At 55.2% G+C, this 17,909-nt stretch overlaps 1 protein-coding gene across 1 annotated transcript; it reads left to right on the top strand.

Moving 5' to 3' along the window:
* Positions 1 to 3,781: 3,781 nt before the first annotated feature.
* LOC102371927 (C-type lectin domain family 4 member F-like) lies at positions 3,782 to 11,038 on the top strand. The gene is made up of 7 exons (XM_014523662.1): positions 3,782 to 3,950; positions 6,089 to 6,193; positions 8,119 to 8,226; positions 8,525 to 8,611; positions 9,029 to 9,180; positions 9,541 to 9,647; positions 10,620 to 11,038. The coding sequence occupies exons 1-7, from the start codon at positions 3,866 to 3,868 to the stop codon at positions 10,780 to 10,782; spliced, it is 807 nt and encodes a 268-aa protein (XP_014379148.1). The 5' UTR covers positions 3,782 to 3,865; the 3' UTR covers positions 10,783 to 11,038.
* Positions 11,039 to 17,909: the final 6,871 nt, after the last annotated feature.

The raw sequence follows: 17,909 nt of genomic DNA, 5'->3' as shown, positions 1-17,909 counted from the left end.
CTGCCCGGTGTCCCACGAGCGTTCAAATATCCCCGCCAGTGGCTGTGCAATGACGTTGGCCAGTGCCTTCATCACCCTCGGATAGAGCTCATCCGGGCCTGCCGACTTAAAGGCATCCAGTTCCTCCAAGTGCCTCTGCACCATCTCAGGGTCTACGCATGGTAGTCTGGTGCCTTGCTGCTGCCTCTACAACCCCAGGGAGAGACTTGTCCTGCCCCTCGCTTAGGGACACTGAGGCAAAGAACTCATTGAGGAGTTCAGCCTTGTCCCCGCATCCGGCACCAATTGTTTCTGCCCATTTAATAGGGCAGGGACCTTCAGGGGTGAAAGTGTCACTTGCTTACCAGGGTATGTTAGTCCAAAGCAGAAAAGGACCTGGGAGTGACACAGGACTAGAAACTGAATGGGAGCCAACAGGATGCCCTTGTTGCCAAGAGGCTAATTGTATCCTGGGCTGCATTGGTAGGAGCGGTGCCAGCAGATGGAGGGCAGTGAGTCTTCCCCTCTGTTCAGCACTGGGGAGGCCACATCTGGAGTCCTGTGTCCAGCTGTGGGCCCCCACTACAGAAAGGATGGGGACACATTGGAGAGAGTCCAGTGGAGGTCAATGAAAATGGTTGTGGGGATGGAGGATGGGACTGGTGAGGAGAGGCTGAAGGAAATGGGCTGATTTAGTCTGCAGAAGAGAAGACCGAGGGGGATTGAATAGCAGCCTTCAACTCCCTGCAGGGGGGTTCAAAGAGGATGGAGCTGGGCTGTTCTCAGTGGGGGCAGATGACAGAAGGAGCAATGGGCTCAAGTTGCAGCAAGGGCAGTTGAGATTGGATATTAGGAAGAACTTTCACACTAGGAGGGTGGTGAAGCACTGGAACAGGCTCCCCAGAGTGGTGGTAGAGTCTCCATCCTTTAAGACCCGGGTAGACAAAGCCTTAGCTGGGATGATGTAGTTGGGGCTGGTCCTGCTTGGAGCAGGGGGTTGGACTAGATGTGACCTCCTGAGGTCCCTTCCAGACCTCGTGGTCTTTGATTCTATGATTCCACTATCCTCTGTGTAAACACATTTCATCATGTTGCAAGACCATGTAGCCAATGAGGCCTTAGGCAGGGCCCACGTCATGTGAAGGGGCCTGAACAGCTCACAGTGTGTCTTGGGGTGTATGAAGGAGCCAGGCGTGAAGCTCCTGGGGCAAGGGGATTAGAGCCCCATGTTGGGCAGGGGATTAAGGCCCAGTGTTGGGCAAGGGATGAGGCCCCAGTGCGGGGATGTGAGGGGACCAAGAGGGTCTCAAGCCAGGCAGAAAGGTTGAGGAAAGGGAGAGGCTAAGAGCCCTTTGTAAATGAGATTGAGAGCCCAGTATGAGGGCACAGGGATTATGAGCCCAGTGTGAGGGCATAGGAGTGAGAGTCATTGAATTGTGAGGCATTATGGGTCCTAGTGTGAGGACACTGGATTATAGGCCAGGTGTTAGGCCGTGTATGCTAAGACTGGGTGTTAGGCCATAGATGCTGTGGTGGGCCACTAGGGGAAGCTCCTGCGTTAAGTCCCCTTCCGGTCCCCTTGTGTCTCTCCGGGGGCGCCTAAGCCCTGGCAGACCCCCTTTCGAGCCCCACCGCAGAGTCCAGGGGTAACGTGTGCTGCCACCACCCCGAGAAGGGACTATCTGGGGCCTGTGTCCTTGGAGAAACACAGGCCTAATAGTCCTACAGGTACTCGACCCAATACAAGAACTTGGGGCACTTCTCCAAGTCGGGGGCCAAAAAGGATAGTCTCCCTTAGTCCGCAGACCCAAGGGGCCTCCTAGGCATAATTAAACCCCCCCCTCAATAAGTCTCCCACACTAGGTACAAAGAAGAACCTTATTGGTTACAGAGGGTAGGGTTAGACTAGGGAACAGGGTAGAGCAATATCAGAGAAATCCCATAGAGCAAACCCCTGTGGCTGGGGTAGCCTTTGATCTCACATCTGAGTTACTGCAAGCTATATATCTAGTTGGATCTCAGTTAGCTTACTCACAAGTGTCATCCAGAGGCTGCTGGAGATTCCCTCTGGAGGCAGGCAGTTCCTTGATCATGAGTTTTGAGAGAGAGAGCAAGTTTCAGATGGTACAGCTCTTCTTTGTTCCCGAGTATCCCTCACGGTTGCTGCCTCCCCTCTCCCCCCGGATTCTTTCAATGGATTCTTTCGTGTCCCTGCCTGTTAGACAATGATTCCCATGTTCAGGTGTGTATCTTTTAATCTTCCCCCAGAGGTGCTGGTGCTGCAGCCCAGGCTGGGGATGGGGATGGGGCTGGGTTGTGCCAATGCTCCTGCTGGCACCAACCCCGCAGGGTCCTGGCTGGAGGGTCTTGCCCCTGTGCTCAGGCTAGACCAACGCTGCACTGGGGGCCAGAAGGGATTTTCTCCCTAGTCAGACTGATCTGGACTGAAGGGGGCTTTTGCCTTTCTCTGCCTCTCCCTGGGGTCTCTGCAAGGTATATTAATACCCTTTTACAGAAGCAGGATGTTGGCTAGTGCAGCCCCCCTGCTTTCCCTGTGGCACATTCGGTGGTGATGTCTGGTGCTGTGTCAGGCTGAGGATAATTTTATAAAGGGATTGTGGATTTGTCTGGGCTGGTTTGGACAGGGCTGGTCCTACCTCTGGCAGGGCTTGCACTAGATGTGACCTCCACAGGTCCCTTCCAGCCTCACATCTCTATGATTTGCCTGCATGGTTATTTCTTGAGATCTATCAGTTAGCTGGCATTTGATCTCTTGGATCCATGCTGCATTGCTTTTGGCACAGAGATGAGGTGCAAGTCAGAGCGTGGTGTGGCACTAATTGCCCCGTAGCAGCAGAGGGTCTGCAGGGCTTCCTTCGTTGGACAGCCTTGGTATCTCCCAAAAGACGCCTCTCAGATAGGTTGATTCAAACCCATTTTCCACGTGGCCAAAGTGCCTGGCATTCATTATGCCGCCATCCTTTAAACCTTTAACTGATCATGTTTTGCATCTGCTCTCCTGAGATTTTTGCAGGACTGGTGTCGGGTCAACCCTCCCAACCGTCCCACAGGTCTCTGGGTCTAGCACGTGCTCTGTTTAAATGTTGGAGCACCCCTTGCATTATTCAAGGACTCCAGGATGTCCTGGGGTCATAAATAACTGGAGCAGCTGGGCCAGCTCCTGGGCCAGTTCCCATTCACGTGCCCCCGGTGCTCACACCCCAGGAGAGAAGTGAAAGCATGCCATGCAAGTGAAGTGACGTGCGTGCCCCTCAGCTCTGCTCATGTGAATCATTTCTTCCCCTTTCTGTTCCCACCCACCTGGCTATTGTTTTGTTTTTTCAAAGCTGGAATTGCCCAGTTCCTAACGCTGACCACTTCAGCAAAGACCTTTCCTTCGCTGTCCATCAGGGCCTTAGTATAGGTGTCCCCAGCTCTTGCCCATGAGGCCTGGAGATGTGAATGCAGATCCTCTACCTTTCCCTGCACTTTGTGCCTCAAATTTGGATCAAGAGGTGGCAGGCTGGAGGGTTGGCTGTGGTCTGCTGGCCCCCGAAGCTTGGGAACCGCTGGTCTAACACAGCCGGGAGGGGGCTGTGCGGTGGGTGGGTAGTTTTCCACTGAACCGATCATGTGATAGACAAAGCCGATACGACAGCGGACACGTGGTTTGTGGTGAACGAGGTGCATGATTCATCTTCCTCATCTCTCGTTGTGCCCAGCTTGGGCGTCTCTAAAGGTCTCAGCTGCATCTGACTTTCTTCTCCACGGCCCGAGGGCGTGTGGTTTGCATTATCAGAGAATTGCCTGAGCTCGTTTTCGGTTCCCATTTCACAGCTCACACGCTATTGTGAGACAAACACCTTCCCTAGATAGCCGGGTAGACATGGGCAGCCTGAAGATGAGAGCAGAGGATGATATCTATGAGAATATGTTCAAACCTGCCATCCTTCAAACATCTCTCAGGAAGGGTAAGATGCCTCTGGTTGCTTTTTACACCTCTCCTGGGCTCTTTTGTCTCTCTTTGTCTCAGTGATTTTGCATATGAGCAGCAGCTGATGGTGGTGCCGGGGCCCTAGCTTGAGCTGTCAAGACTGAAAAATCCCTCATCAAATGCACGGTTATTTTACCTGAACAGTTCATTCTTTTTTGCTGCCCTTGACACTTCCAGATCTCATTGAGGACCGTTTCCTAGCTCCAAAATGGGAACCTGTAGCCTGGGAGATTCTCTGTGAAGCCTCTTGGTACTTTCTTAGCATCTGCTGAAGTAGGCTTCTGCCTACGAACGCTTCTGCCTCTCTGAGCCAGTTAGCATCTAAGGTGCTGCCCTGCTTTGCCTTCAGCCTCTTCTTCCTGGTGGCTGAGACACAGACACTTCAGCAAGGCATTTGTCTCGGCATTTGGCCTGAGAGGCGGCAGTGATACAAAGCCAACCCACATGAGCTACAGGGAGTAAGGATGGGCTCTGCGATAGCTGTGAATGGGGAAACATCCCCAAGAGCGGACATCACCAGCAGGGTCCCACGCGGATCTGCTCCCGGTCCGTCACCACTCGGCATTTTTTATCAAGTGAACAAAGAGGGCAAAGCCCAGGTCTGTCCCTTAGGTGCCTTCACATGGGAGCTGCAATGGCTAAAGATTAGGCTCCTGGCATAATCAAGTGACCAAAAGAAGCAAGGGGAGGATGTCGAGCCAGCTTCTATTTCATATACTCGGTGTCTAAGTGGACCTTAGACATCCAAGTGCAATTTTATGCCAGCCTGTTCAAGCCCCAAACACCCATTGATGCAGCTACTTGGGTAACTAGTGTCGAGTGTTGGGGACAGGGACAGGGCTGTGCCAATGCTCCTGCTGGCACCGACCCCGCAGGGTGCTGGCTGGAGGGTCTTGCCCCTGCGCTCGGGCTCAGCCCAATGCTGCACTGGGGCAGGAAGAGAAAAAAGTTGCATGGGTCCATACCAGGTGAAGATAGAGGCTGCGGCACTTTGGGGATATGGTGAGACTTTTTTCTCTTCCCTCAACTAAACCAAACCGTGAAAGGAACAAGATGTTGTGATGTGGAAACCATAAAACAAAATGCAACGGCGCAGCTTTTAGCAAATCTGCAGATTGCTCATCAGAGGGGCTTCCAACCATGGCAGAAACGTTGGGGGAAGTGTGCGGCTGCAGAAGGAGCATGATTCGAAGGAGATTAAGTCGAAACCCCTGTAAATAAAATGTTTTGTTTCCTACAGCATCAGTCTCGATACTTTTTGGACAGACCACACACACACACACACACACACACACACAGGATGTTATTTGCTGTGGTCCCCTTGCTTTTCCTGTGACAGTTTTGGGTGTGATGGCTTGTGTTGTGTTAGGGTTGATGGCAGTTTTGGTAAGAGGTCAGACACGGGGTTTGTCCGGGCTGGTTTGAACAGGGCTGATCCTGCCTCAGGCAGGGAGCTAGACTAGGTGTGACTTCTGGGGGTCCCTGCCAACCCTACTTTTCTATGATTTCTGTGATCTAGGAACAAAGTGCACAGGGCTTCATGGAAGAGAGGGGTCTCCGTCCTGGAAAGCAGTAACTCAGAAATACCTCGGGCTCCTGCTAGACCAGTGGCTCTCAACTGTTTTAGACTCAAGGCAGCTCTGGATAGACTTGAGGCACCCCTGGATACATTCAAGGCCCTCCTTGGAAAATATCAGCTCTCAGTTTTCTGGGGGTTTTTTGCATACAGAAAAATACCGGAGCGGTTTTTCTATTGCAAAGAACTCAGAAATGTACAATTATGCATCTCTTGGAAATCCCTGAGTTTCTCTTGTGAACCATGTTTGTACCCCTAATGTTGCGGCACCCTGAAAGGCGGTCGAGGCAGCCCAGGATGCTGTGGCACCCTGGTTGAGATTCACTCTGCTCGACTGTCGGATGCAGGGGTGACCCTGCTGTCACAGGGGCTCACGCTGGGGTTGGCTGTACAAACCGGGGGCTCTTGAGGGGACGAGAAGGTTTATCATCTTACCTCTGAACCTGGCCCTGCTGGAGCCCTGCGTCCGGTTCTGGGTGCAGAATTCGGGGGGTGGGGGGGTGATGTCGTCGTGACGTACATTTCCTCTTCTCCTCCAGGAAACCCACCAGAGTCATCTCCAAAGAGAGCCCGTATCCTCCACGCTGTCCTCGTTGCCTTGAGTCTCCTCCTCCTTGCTGCCCTTGTTTTCGTCACGGTCACCTGTAAGTTCGGCTGTAGCTGCAAAGACGACGTGGGTGTGAACGCCTGGGCCTTTTTTTATTTAGAAACCACTGATTTAACATTAGCCTAATATAGAAAGGCCCTATAAAAAGGAGCTGTTGGGGACAAGCTGGAGCACTCTGGTGTCAGGAAACTCCAAAATGACAGTGTCCAAGTATTGAGGGTGTTGGTTGTAGTCGTGCTGGTCTCAAGACACAGGCAGACAAGGTTCTTTGGGTAAATGTGGTATCTTTTATTAGACCAACTCAATAGTTGGGGAAATTGTTCTTTGCAAGCTTTCAAGCACAAACACCCTTCTTCAGTGCTGATTACTTCATTGTTCATTCTTGCTTTGAATATAGCAGTCAATAGAGTAGTCAAGGTTTTATTGTCCACAGTCAGGTGTCCAATCTGATGTTTTTTGGGCGTTGATCTTTTCTTCGATGTTGTCAAAGGATTTTGAAAGAAAAATAGTGTTTGTACCCAACAGCTTGCAAAGAACAATTTTTCCAACTATTTAATTGGTCTAATAAAAGATATCACATCTACCCAAATAACCGTGTCCAAATCTGGCACTCAGAGCCTTGGCAGGTAGATGTGAATTATAGCATTTCAAGATATTACTATCAGGTCAGGTCACACCACACACAATAAGAATGATAAATGTAATGGTGAGGCCGCATCTGGAGTCCTGCATCCAATTTTGGCCCCTCCAGTGACCCAAACCCTAACCCATGGTGCCTTTCTCCTGTCTTCACTCCTGAAACTAGACAGCACCTGGCACAGAAAGCAGTCACTGGGGAAGTGGGGTTGTAACAGATGCTAGGAGATGGGCTTAGGGCAGTGACTGTTCCCCTCTATTAGGCACTGGGGAGGCCACATCTGGAGTCCTGTGTCCAGCTGTGGGTTCTCCACTACACAAAGGATGTGGACACATTGGAGAGAGTCCAAAGCCTTGTCTGGGATGATGTAGTTGGGGCTGGTCCTGCTTTGAGCAGGGGCTTGGACTGGATGTGACCTCCGGAGGTCCCTTCAACCCTCCTTGTCTGTGATTTTAGGATCCAGCCAAAAGCCCCAGGGTGATCGATGCTCCTAGAAGCATCAATACAGCTGAATGAAATTCTTCAGCCCCACAAACAAAATGATGGGTCCAATGGTCTCATCTGGCCTTGCAAGTTATTTTTGCATCTCCTGCATCTCTTCTTGTGTCCTCTTTCAGTAATGATATCCACACAAGGACCAGAGGTGAACATGGGACTGTCTGGTTGCAATCTCGGGGGTGAAAGGAAAGTCTTTAGAAATTCCCCTATACACAAGATGGAAATTTCCCTGGGTCTCTCTTGTCTATGGAGGCTTGGAAGGTGAAAGAGGTTCTGTTAACTTGGAGCTCAGATCGGTGACAACCATTAACAGATGCCGAGGGTGGAAATGGAAACCTAGCCCAGGTCTTGGCAGCTTTTTGGTGGTGTGGCAGCCCTGGTCCTGGCATTGACACTCCTCACTGATCCCATCCCCTCTGCAGTGAGGGAAGCACAGACGTGGCTGGGCAGCAAGTGCCGGCGTGGAAGGGAGCGCTGCAGACAGGATGGGTGGCATGGTGTGGATCCTGGCCATGCGGCCCATGGGGTCCACAAGATGTTGAGCCTTGGTCTAAGCTACAGTCGAGCTACTACCAGCTCCTTTGCATGGCAGCGGTTTCACCAGGCACGATGCAGTGCATCACGGCATGAGGCTGAGTGTGCAAAGAGTGGCCGTGAGAGGGAAATGGCAGTTCCAGGGAGCAATGCAGCCTCCGTAAGGCCTTAAGGAAATCACTGTCTTGCCTTAGGGCATGGGGAAGGGCAGGGCTTTGGACTTTCTTACCCTCTCCTCTCCTCCTTCCGTGGGCGCTGCCCCCTAACCGAGCCCGCCCCGACGTCTTCCCTAGATTTACAGGAGCGACGGGAGAAGCGTCGAGTGGCCGAAGCGGTGCAGGGCATCCGAGACTTCTGGAAGGAAAATGGCACCTTGAACACGTTGGTCCTGGAGCAGACGGGTGAGCAGCACTGCGGGACCCTGCCTGCTGCTGGCCCCTGCCCATGCACCCCTCGGACTGGATCGTAGCCACCGCTGCCAGCCGTGGCAGTGGGTGCAATGGGCACATGGGTGGCATCCCCTGGGGCGGGGGGTCAGACAGCCGTGCCGGGAACACCGTATCTCCGTGCTTCCTGTCGCACACGTGCCAGCCAGGCACGGGCATCCTCTCATGTGCCAGCTCTGCCCACGCAGGCCTGGAATAGGTTTATACCTGTGCCACGCAGCAGGTCCTTATTAACCCTTTCCGTGCTTTCCAGGCCAGCAGCTGGTGGGCGAGGTTCAGCTGTTAAGGGGCCTCTGGGAGGAGGTGGTGGCCCCCTGCGCCGTGATGCGGGACCAGCACCGTGAGTACCAGAAGCTCTCATGAGCGAAGATACACCATATGTTGGCGGGGGGTGAAAGCAAGATGGAGCTTGCCCTGATAAAGCTTTCTGGGGTGTGGGGGAAGCCCTGGGGTACCAGTGCATCCCAACATGTCCTATGCCCCTCTCTGCACCCAGCCCACGGGGACGGGAGGCTCTTTCAGCCGGAGCTGGAGTCCCCCCTGCAGCTGCGAGCCCACGGGCTGCTACCACGAGCTCTGGGGAACCCAAATCCGGGCTGGAGCAGGACCAGGCTGTGCTGCCCAGACTGGCTTTGCTCCCTTCTCCTGCACTGGGGGAGAGAAGGCAAAGTGCCAGAGGGAGTCCCCATGCTCCAGGACGCTGTGTCTTCACGCCGGTACCCTTCCTCGTGCTTCTCACCTGAACCTTTGCCCCCAGGGGACATCCTGACCAGGCTTTCGCAAGGCTGGAGGTTTCGCAGCGGGAATCTCTATTACTTCTCGCAAGAGAATAACACGTGGAGGGAGGCTGAGGGCTTCTGCACGGCCCAGCATGCGCACCTGAGCTCCGTCCTCTCCCAGGAGGAGCAGGTGAGTGTGGGCACATCACAGGGGCCAGGTGCAGGGCCCAGAACCTGCCCGTTCCCTCTGAGGTCTCCTGGATGAGCCTTGGGGCCCTGGGGCTTTCCAGACCCTGAATGCAAAGCGTGGGGCATGGATCTGTGGTACAGCATCCCCGCCGGGCTGGCATTCCCCAGTGCCCCTTCCCTGTGTGTCAGAGCTCAATCCCAGGCACCAAGGGCCTGCATGGACTTCAGGGCAGATGTGACAGAGGCTGATGTCCGAGACGGGCATCCACCAAACACCCCGTGCGAGCTGCTTGCCCCTGATTGCGGTCCTGGGGTTGGGGCCACGTGAGTGAGAGGTCCGTGCCCTGCGCTCTGTCTGCAGGAGTACCTTGTCAAGGAGACCAGGGGGATCCACTACTGGATCGGCCTTGCTGACCTCGGGGTGACGGGCACCTGGCGCTGGACAGACGGCTCTGTGTACACAAATGGGTAAGGCTGGACAGGCTGGATCCGCTGCTCCTGCCTGGGCAAGTCATCGACTCACAGACAGCGAGGGCTGGACGGGACGGCAGGGGTCACATCTAGTGCAACCTCCTGCTCCAAGCAGGACCAGCCCCAACTGCATCATCCCAGCCACGGCTTTGTCTACCTGGGGCTTAAACACCTCCCAGGATGGAGACTGCACCACCTCTCTGGGGAGCCTGGTCCAGTGCTTCACCACTCTCCTCTTCCAAATATCCAACCTCAACTGCCCTTGCTGCAGCTTGAGCCCATTGCTCCTTCTGTCACCTGCCCCCACTGAGAACAGCCCAGCTCCATCCTCTTTGCAAACCCCTGCAGGGAGGTGAAGGCTGCTATTCAATCCCCCTCGGTCTTCTCTTCTGCAGACTCAATCAGCCCATTTCCATCAGCCTCTCCTCACCAGTCATGTCCCCCAGCCCCACAACTATTTTCATTGCCAATTCTCCCATGTGTCCACATCCTTTCTGTAGTGGGCCCACAGCTGGGCACAGGACTCCAGATGTGGCCTCCCCAGTGCTGAATAGAGGGGAAGAATCACTTCCCTAGACCTACTGGCAACGCTTCTACCGATGCAGCCCAGGATGCCGGTAGCCTTCTTGGCACAAGGGCACACTGCTGGATCCTGTTCAGCTTCTTGTCCCCCGTCACCCCCAGGTCCTTTTCTGCAGAGCTGTTGCTTTCCCCCTGGGAAAATCCTTTTGCTGCAGCCTGCAGAGCTCAGCGCCAAGGGGAAGGGGCTGCAGGGATGAAGAGATGCACTCAGATTTCTGGGGAAATAGGGTGGTTTCTCCCCACGCTGAGCCTGGCTCTTTTCGTTCCACCAGAGCCCCCCGGCTGGGGAGCCCCAGCTTGGTGACACCAGCTCTGGAGGCTCCAAGGCCAGCCTGGGTGCCTCCCATGTGTCCCCATGATCATGGACACGTGCCCTGTCGCCCCCAGGTTCTGGAGCACTGGCCAGCCCGACAACTGGCACCAAAACATAGGGGGAGCCGAGGAGTGCGTGCACCTCAAGTCCAAGTCTCTGCACTCCTGGAACGACGGCAACTGCACGCGGCGGTACCGGTGGGTCTGTAAGAAGGCCCTGGGGCAGGCAGTGCCCTGACGCGGCAGCGCCTGGGAACCCCACACCCGGCGGCAGAAGAAACCCAATGGATGAGGGAGGCTGTGATGGAGCCTGGCTGACCCGGCAGGACGTTACTGGGGTCCTGCGGGGACCTTGATCCCGCTGGCGTGACCAGGAACAGTGTTGGGGGGACAGGCTGAGCAGCCAAGCAGCCACAGGACCATAAACGCTGGCCATCTTGGCTTGGCCAAGCGCACACCTTCAGGGACACGATATGCAGGAAAATAAAAGATGTGGAGACTCCCGATGTCTCTCCTGAGTTTGCTGTCCAGGCCAGAGGACAAAATCCATCCAGTCCCATGTCCCACCCCACCACAATGCATCCTTTTCCCAGTGTGGAGGAGACAGCACAATCCTGCACTGGTCCTGGGTGGGGAGTAGCCATCAGCACCCTTCGCCCACCCACCCCATTACTGTCGTATGCACCACACACCACAGGAGCCTGCTCCGGGGCCCTGGCAGCTCCCTGCAGACACCTGGCAATGGGCCCTGTCCCAGACGGGATGTGGGGCCAGCCTTGGCATCAGGACCTCCAGGCCCCTCATGGACACTGTCCAGGGAAGAGTTCCCCCAGTCCCCCCGTATCAGAGGGGAGCTACAGGGCACCGTGCATGCAAGGGAGCCTCTGAGCTGCCTCTGAATGAGCCGGCTCTGGGAGCAGCAGGACAGCAGTGCTATTGAGGCGGCCTCACAGACTGATGCACCCTGCAGAGAGACCCTGGGGACCAGGAGCCACTGAGCTGAGCCAGCTTCCCCAGGTGGAGATCCAGGCTCCAAGCTGCTCCAGCCCCCCAGGAACCCACTGCTTGCTCAGGGCCCCCGTGCACGTGCATGCACCAGCATCTCAGGAGCTGCCTGACTGCAGCCTCCGCCCTGGGCTGCATTTCTGCAGCCTCCTCCCTTTGCAGTTGAACAGAGCAGCACCCACCTGTGCCCTGAGGCATACACGCCCCTCCTCCTCTATCTGTCCCCCCAGGCTGCCCTGCCCTTCCAGGGCACAGCCCTTGCCCCAAACAGAGCAGCTTTGCAATGCTACTAGTGCAATGAGCACAGGGCAAGCTTCTCCAGCGTGCAGCTGCTCAAGTTATAACTGCGCTGCATGTTCAGGTGGATGGGTGACATGACCCCAAGTTTGCTGACGACAGTAAATGGTGCAGGGCAGTAAAGAGCAAGGTGCACTGCCAAGCACTGCCAGCTCTGGTCCCCACACCTGAAACGAGAGAGAAGAACTGGAGACGGTGCGGGAAAGGGCAGTGAGGATGAGGAGGGGTGTGGAGGGGAAACTGCAGGGGCCAGGCCTGGGCAGAGATGCTGGTGGGGGGACAGGAGGAGGGTTTACAACATACTCAATGGGGAAGACAAAGTCACTAAGGATTTATTACTGACTGTCTCTCACCAGACAAGAATGAGGGGCGCAGCATGGAGCTAGCAGGCAGTGAGTTTAAAACAAACACCAGGCAGGTCTGTTTTCCTCATGCGGCATTTAAGACTGGGACTCGTGGCCCTCAGATGCAGTGGGAAATGGTTGGGGGAGGAGAAAGGACTGGTGAGGAGAGGCTGATGGAAATGGGCTGATTGAGTCTGCAGAAGAGAAGACCGAGAGGGATTGAATAGCAGCCTTCACCTCCCTGCAGGGGGGCTGCAAAGAGGATGGAGCTGGGCTGGTCTCAGTGGGGGCAGATGGCAGGACAAGGAGCAATGGGCTCAAGCTGCAGCAAGGGAAGTTGAGGCTAGACATTAGAAAAAAACTCTCACCAGGAGGGTGGGGGCTGGGAGGGGGCCTGGTTATGGGGGCATAGGCCTGGGGTTGGGGGTGCTACAGGATCACAGGCCGGGAAGGGGCCCAGATCTTGCAGCCCAGTGCAAGGGAGAGGGGGTTGGGTCCAAGCTGGTTGCAGCTGCATGTGAACAGGCTCCAGGCTGAGCTATTGGCTCCCCCCCGGCTGCTCCAGCAGAGCCTCCCAGCCCCCCATGTACAACACAGCCCGTCCCCTTCCCTCTTTGTCCCCCTCCTTGTTTGCAACGTGAAGTCCCTCAGTCCAGGCGGGCAACATGCCCTGAGTTGGACATGGCCATGGAGCAATTAGTGGGGAGGAAGGGGGACTGGTGCTTAATTGGAATTAAGGCAGACCAGGTTCACAGATTTCATAGACATTCGGGCTGGAAAGGACCTTGGAAGATCACCGAGTCTAGGCCCCCACCCCAGGGGCAGGAAGTCAGCTGGGGTCACAGGATCCCAGCAAGATAAACATCCAATTTACTCTTGAAGGTATTCAGAGTAGGCGCTTGAACCACCTCCGGTGGCAGGCTGTTCCAGACCTCGGGGGCTTGGACAGTAAAGAAGTTCTTCCTTATGTCCAGCCTGAAACGGTCTTGCAGTAGTTTATAACCGTTCGACCTCGTCATCCCTTGGGGCGCTCTGGTGAACAGACGTTCCCCCAGATCCTGGTGAGCACCCCTGATAAACTTGTAGGTGGCCATCAGATCACCCCTGAGCCTGCGCTTTTTCAGGCTAAAGAGCCCCAGGGCTCTCAGCCTGTCGTCGTAAGGTCTGTTTTCCTGACCTCTGATCATGTGCGTGGCTCTTCTCTGGACTCTCTCAAACTTCTCCACATCCTTCTTGCAACCCGGCGTTTTGGTCCTTTTCTTAGCCGCAGCATCGCATTGCAGGCTCATGTTCATCCTGTGGTCAATGATGACCACCAAGTCCCTTTCATCCGTAGTGCTAGCCAACATAGCACTGCTGAGGCTATAAGCATGCTTCAGGTTTTTCCTCCCAAGGTGGAGAACCTTGCATTTATCAGTGTTAAACACCACCAGGTTCTCATCTGCCCATTTCCTGAGCCTGTCCAGGTCAGCCTGGATCGCCCGCCTGTCTTCTGGTGTGGATGCTTTACCCCAAAGTTTGGTGTCATCGGTGAACTTGGCCAGTCCGCTTCTGATTCCAGTGTCCACAACATTGATGAAGATGTTGAACAATATGGGTCCAAGGACAGAGCCCTGGGGGACCCCACTGGTCACAGGGCACCACGACGATTGACTTCCATCGACCATCGCCCTCTGGGTCTGACCACGGAGCCAATTCCCCAGCCAGCGGATCGTGGTGACATCAAGGCTGCAGTTAGCCAGTTTCGCCAAGAGGTGATCATGGGATACCAGATTGAAGGCTTTTTTGAAGTCAAGGTATACAGCGACAATCCCCTCTCCCTTGTCCAGGAGTTAGGTCACCTGGTCATAGAAGGAAATGAGATTGGTCAAGCAAGACCTACCAGGAATAAACCCGTGCTGGCTATCCCTCAGGGTGTTGGCGTCGGCCAGTCTGTTAAGGATGGCCTCTTTGATAAACTTTTCCAAGACCTTCCCCAGGATAGAGGTCAGGCTGATGGGCCTGTAATTTGCCGGATCCACTTTCCTCCCTTTCTTGAAGATAGGCACCACATTGACCTTCTTCCAGTCTTCGGGCACTTCACCGGAGCGCCAGGCGCTCTCGAAGACCCGTGCCAGGGGCTGGGCTATGATGCTCGCCAGATCCTTGAGTGCCCTGGGGTGTAAACTGTCAGGGCCAGCTGACTTGAAGGTGTCCAGCCTCTCAAGGTGTTCCTTCATGAGGTCAGCACTGATGGAGGACAGGGGATCTCTCTCACCCAGACCTCCCTGTCCCGCAGTGGGCAGAGCTAGTTTCTGCATACTATCACTTTCTCTTGCAAATACAACAGAAACTGTTGAGACTTCCACCTTGGCCACATTAGAAAGAGTTCATCTCTATAGCACTTCCTGTGCTATAGCTATATCAGTAAAAAAGAAGTGCACCTTATATTGGAGCAGGGGTGTAGGTTTTAGCCATATTGGTCTAAGGACATAGGCAGACAAGGTTCCTTGGGTGAATTTGATATCTTTTATTAGACCAACCCAAATAGTTGGAGAAATGTTATTAAGCAAGCTTTCGGGTTCAAAAACGCTTCGTCAGGCTAAGGAAGTTTCAGCAGTTGGTGTGTGCTCTTCCTGGATAGAAGCCAAGAAGGGAAAAGCCAAGAAGAGGGGCACTAAAAGTCACTGAAGTTACTGCTTTAGTGCGTGCCGAAGGGCTGCTCCCTTAGAAGACATTCATGATTTGATGGCTTAGACACACAAAGATGCCCAACAGGGCCAAGGACCCCAGCAGCCACATCCGCCGTGAGCCTCGGCTAATGACCGTTGTCCCAGCGTAGGAGGAACGAGCATCCTCGCTAGCTGCTGTGGGTGCCGACTACCCATTAGCACCCGCTGGCCCTGGGCTCGCAGGCCAGTTGCCTGCTCTGACCCAGTTCTTCTGTGGCCTCCTGGCTCCAGACCCTGGTTTTCCTGACTCCTGACCCTGCACCGATCTTCTTGAAACTTGGCAGGCTTCATGCTCTCAGCAGAGACTACAATCCAAGCCCTGCAAATTTCATCCAAATCAGACAGAAAACAACAAAGTTATAGATATTTCATTGTTCCCCCATTATACCCTATGGCCGGATCTCCGAGGCAGCGCCGAAGCACTTCGGGAAGCCAAACGATCCAGCGCTTTGATCCAGACATGCTGCTTCAACCCTGAAGCGTCCAAAGCTTCTCTGGATCCGAAGCTCGGTCCAAAGCCTCGCACAGCCCTAGTGTTTGGTGTGGGTCTGCGGTCCCATCGCCTGTCTGCACGGGGTTGAGCCTTGCAGGGAGACCACGGCTAGTCTTCGTGTCCTCAGGATGGTGTCTAGAGGCGGCGTCGACACAAACAGCTGCAGGCCTAAGGGCTTTGGCCAGCAGCCTTTCGCTTGTCACTTGCTCACTTGACCCATCACCCTCCAGACCAGCCCACCCACCCAGTGACCATTCGGTGTGCCCTTCTTCCAGGTTGCCACGGAAAGGCGGGCAGAGAAGTCCAGAGGGGACAGAGGTCCAACCCTTGCTTTCTTTGGTGCAGGTCAGGGTCGCTGAACAGTATGGCAAGATCCTGGCTCAAAATGAAGAGGCTCCCAAGGAGACCTGCCTGGCCCTGCCGGAGGAGCTCTCGGCCCCCGTGACGGACAGCATCAGTGATGGAGGTTACTCACGACCTGGTGGTTATAAGGTCTACAAGGCAGACCGGAGGCAGGTGGTGGAGAGTTACTGGGCGAAACCCAACAAAGGGGCAAGGTGGGTGTCTGCAGCCGGTGTCTGCCGGGAAGCAGGCAGAGGAGGCGGCAGTGCTGCAGGTGGACACCAAGCTGGCCAAGGGGGAGAAGTGCACCGCCGGTGAGCCGTCCTCTGCCCTTTCCTTTGCTGGGTCGGCAGCAATGCAAAGGTGTGTTTCGCACCTACATCCGTGGCCCATGATGGGGGCTCCTGGCTCTCCCACCAAGCCAGGGCCTGCTCGTGTCCCCCTCTCGCCCTGGCCCCTAGATGCAGTGCCGCCTGACCTCAGTGACCGACAGCACACTTACAGTGGGCCAACACGGTGCGGCCCTGGACCGAGCTGACCCAGAACTAACCTGTGATCCTAGTCTGGACCGGGGCTGAGGTCCAACTCAGTGGGATCAGGGGACCCAAATACCTAAACTGCAGCCCCCTGCCTGGTGCCTCTCACCCCTGACCCACAGCCCCTGCCCCCCAACCCATCCCTGCTGGTGCCCCTCACTCCCAACCCTCAGCCTGCTGCCCCCTGAGTCCCCAGGCCTGGGCCTGCTGGCACCATGGGGGGCTCCAGTGCTGGGGCCCCGGGAGTTGCCCCCCTTGGGCAGTGACCTTGAGGTGCTGGTGGCTGAAGTCCCCCCACCAGACACCTCCCAGGTGTGGCTGGGGGGCTCCAGGCTTGTCCACACCTGGGGGGCAGTGGTGGGGGGGTCACAGCTGTGCATGGGGACCCCCCCACATCAGGGGTCAGGGGCTGGAGCTGAAAGAAAAAGATCTGGAGGAGGGGAAGGGGGGGTCTCCCTGGAGCTGGGGTGCAATGGGGGAGGGGGGGAGGGGTGCAGGGACCCCTCCCCACAGACCACGCCTCTCCCTCACCTCAACAGGGGCTGGAAGGGCCCCCCAGGAGCACATCCAGCCCAACCCCTGCCTGAGGCAGCAGGATGAGCCCCGTGCAGCCCCACCCTCCAGCGTCTTCCTACAGCTGCCGGCACACCCAGGCCTCACCCCTGCTCCAGGGACAGTAGAGGGGCCATGGCAATGGGCTCAAGTTGCAGCAAGGGAAGTTGAGGTTGGATATTAGGATGAACTTTCTCACTAGGAGGGTACTAAAGTGGAATGGGTTACCCAGAGAGGTGGTGCAGTCTCCATCCCTGGAGGTTTTTAAGACCCAGCTAGACAAAGCCTTGGCTGGGATGATGTAGTTGGGGCTGGTCCTGCTTGCAGCAGGGGACTGGACCTAGATGTGACCTCTGATCTCCCTAGTGGCAGGATATTTCTCTTTATAGCCTGGAAGTTTCGGCTTCTCAAGTAGTGGCAGCACATATTTTTCTTTGCCATCTTCATGGATGTAGTCAGGGTTTTGATTGTTCATTTATTAAAGCATGATTGATTTTGAATGTTATTGCCACTCAGTGGCGAGTTTTAGAAATTTTTGGTTTTAATTTTTGTACAGAGGCTTCATTAACATTTCAAGCTGGGGCTTATTAGGAGGCTTGATTTTGCCCATCCAGCCCAGTGCCTACCCCATAGGATCCCAGCAAGATAAACATCCAATTTACTCTTGAAGGTGTTCAATGAAGGCGCTTGAACCACCTCCCGCGGCAGGCTGTTTCAGACCTTGGATGCTCGGACAGTAAAGAAGTTCTTCCTTATGTCCAGCCTGAAACGGTATAGCAGGAGTTTATAACCATTTGACCTCGTCATCCCTTGGGGCGCTCTGGAGAACAAATGCTCCCCCAGATCCTGGTGAACACCCCGATAAACTTATAGGTGGCCATCTGAACACCCCTGAGCCTGCGCTTTTCCAGGCTGAAGAGCCCCAGGGCTCTCAGCCTGTTGTCATAAGGTCTGTTTTCCTGACCTCTGATCATGTGCATGGCTCTTCTCTGCACTCTCTCGAGCTTCTCCACATCCTTTTTGAACTGTGGGGCCCAAAACTGGATGCAGTACTCCAGCTGCGGCCTCACCAAGGCCAAGTAAAG

Source organism: Alligator sinensis, unplaced genomic scaffold (genome assembly GCF_000455745.1).
Source record: "Alligator sinensis unplaced genomic scaffold, ASM45574v1 scaffold1408_1, whole genome shotgun sequence".
In the NCBI taxonomy this organism is placed as follows: domain Eukaryota; kingdom Metazoa; phylum Chordata; order Crocodylia; family Alligatoridae; genus Alligator; species Alligator sinensis.
Note: the sequence above shows the minus strand (reverse complement) of the source record. Positions and strands in the feature narration are given on the sequence as shown.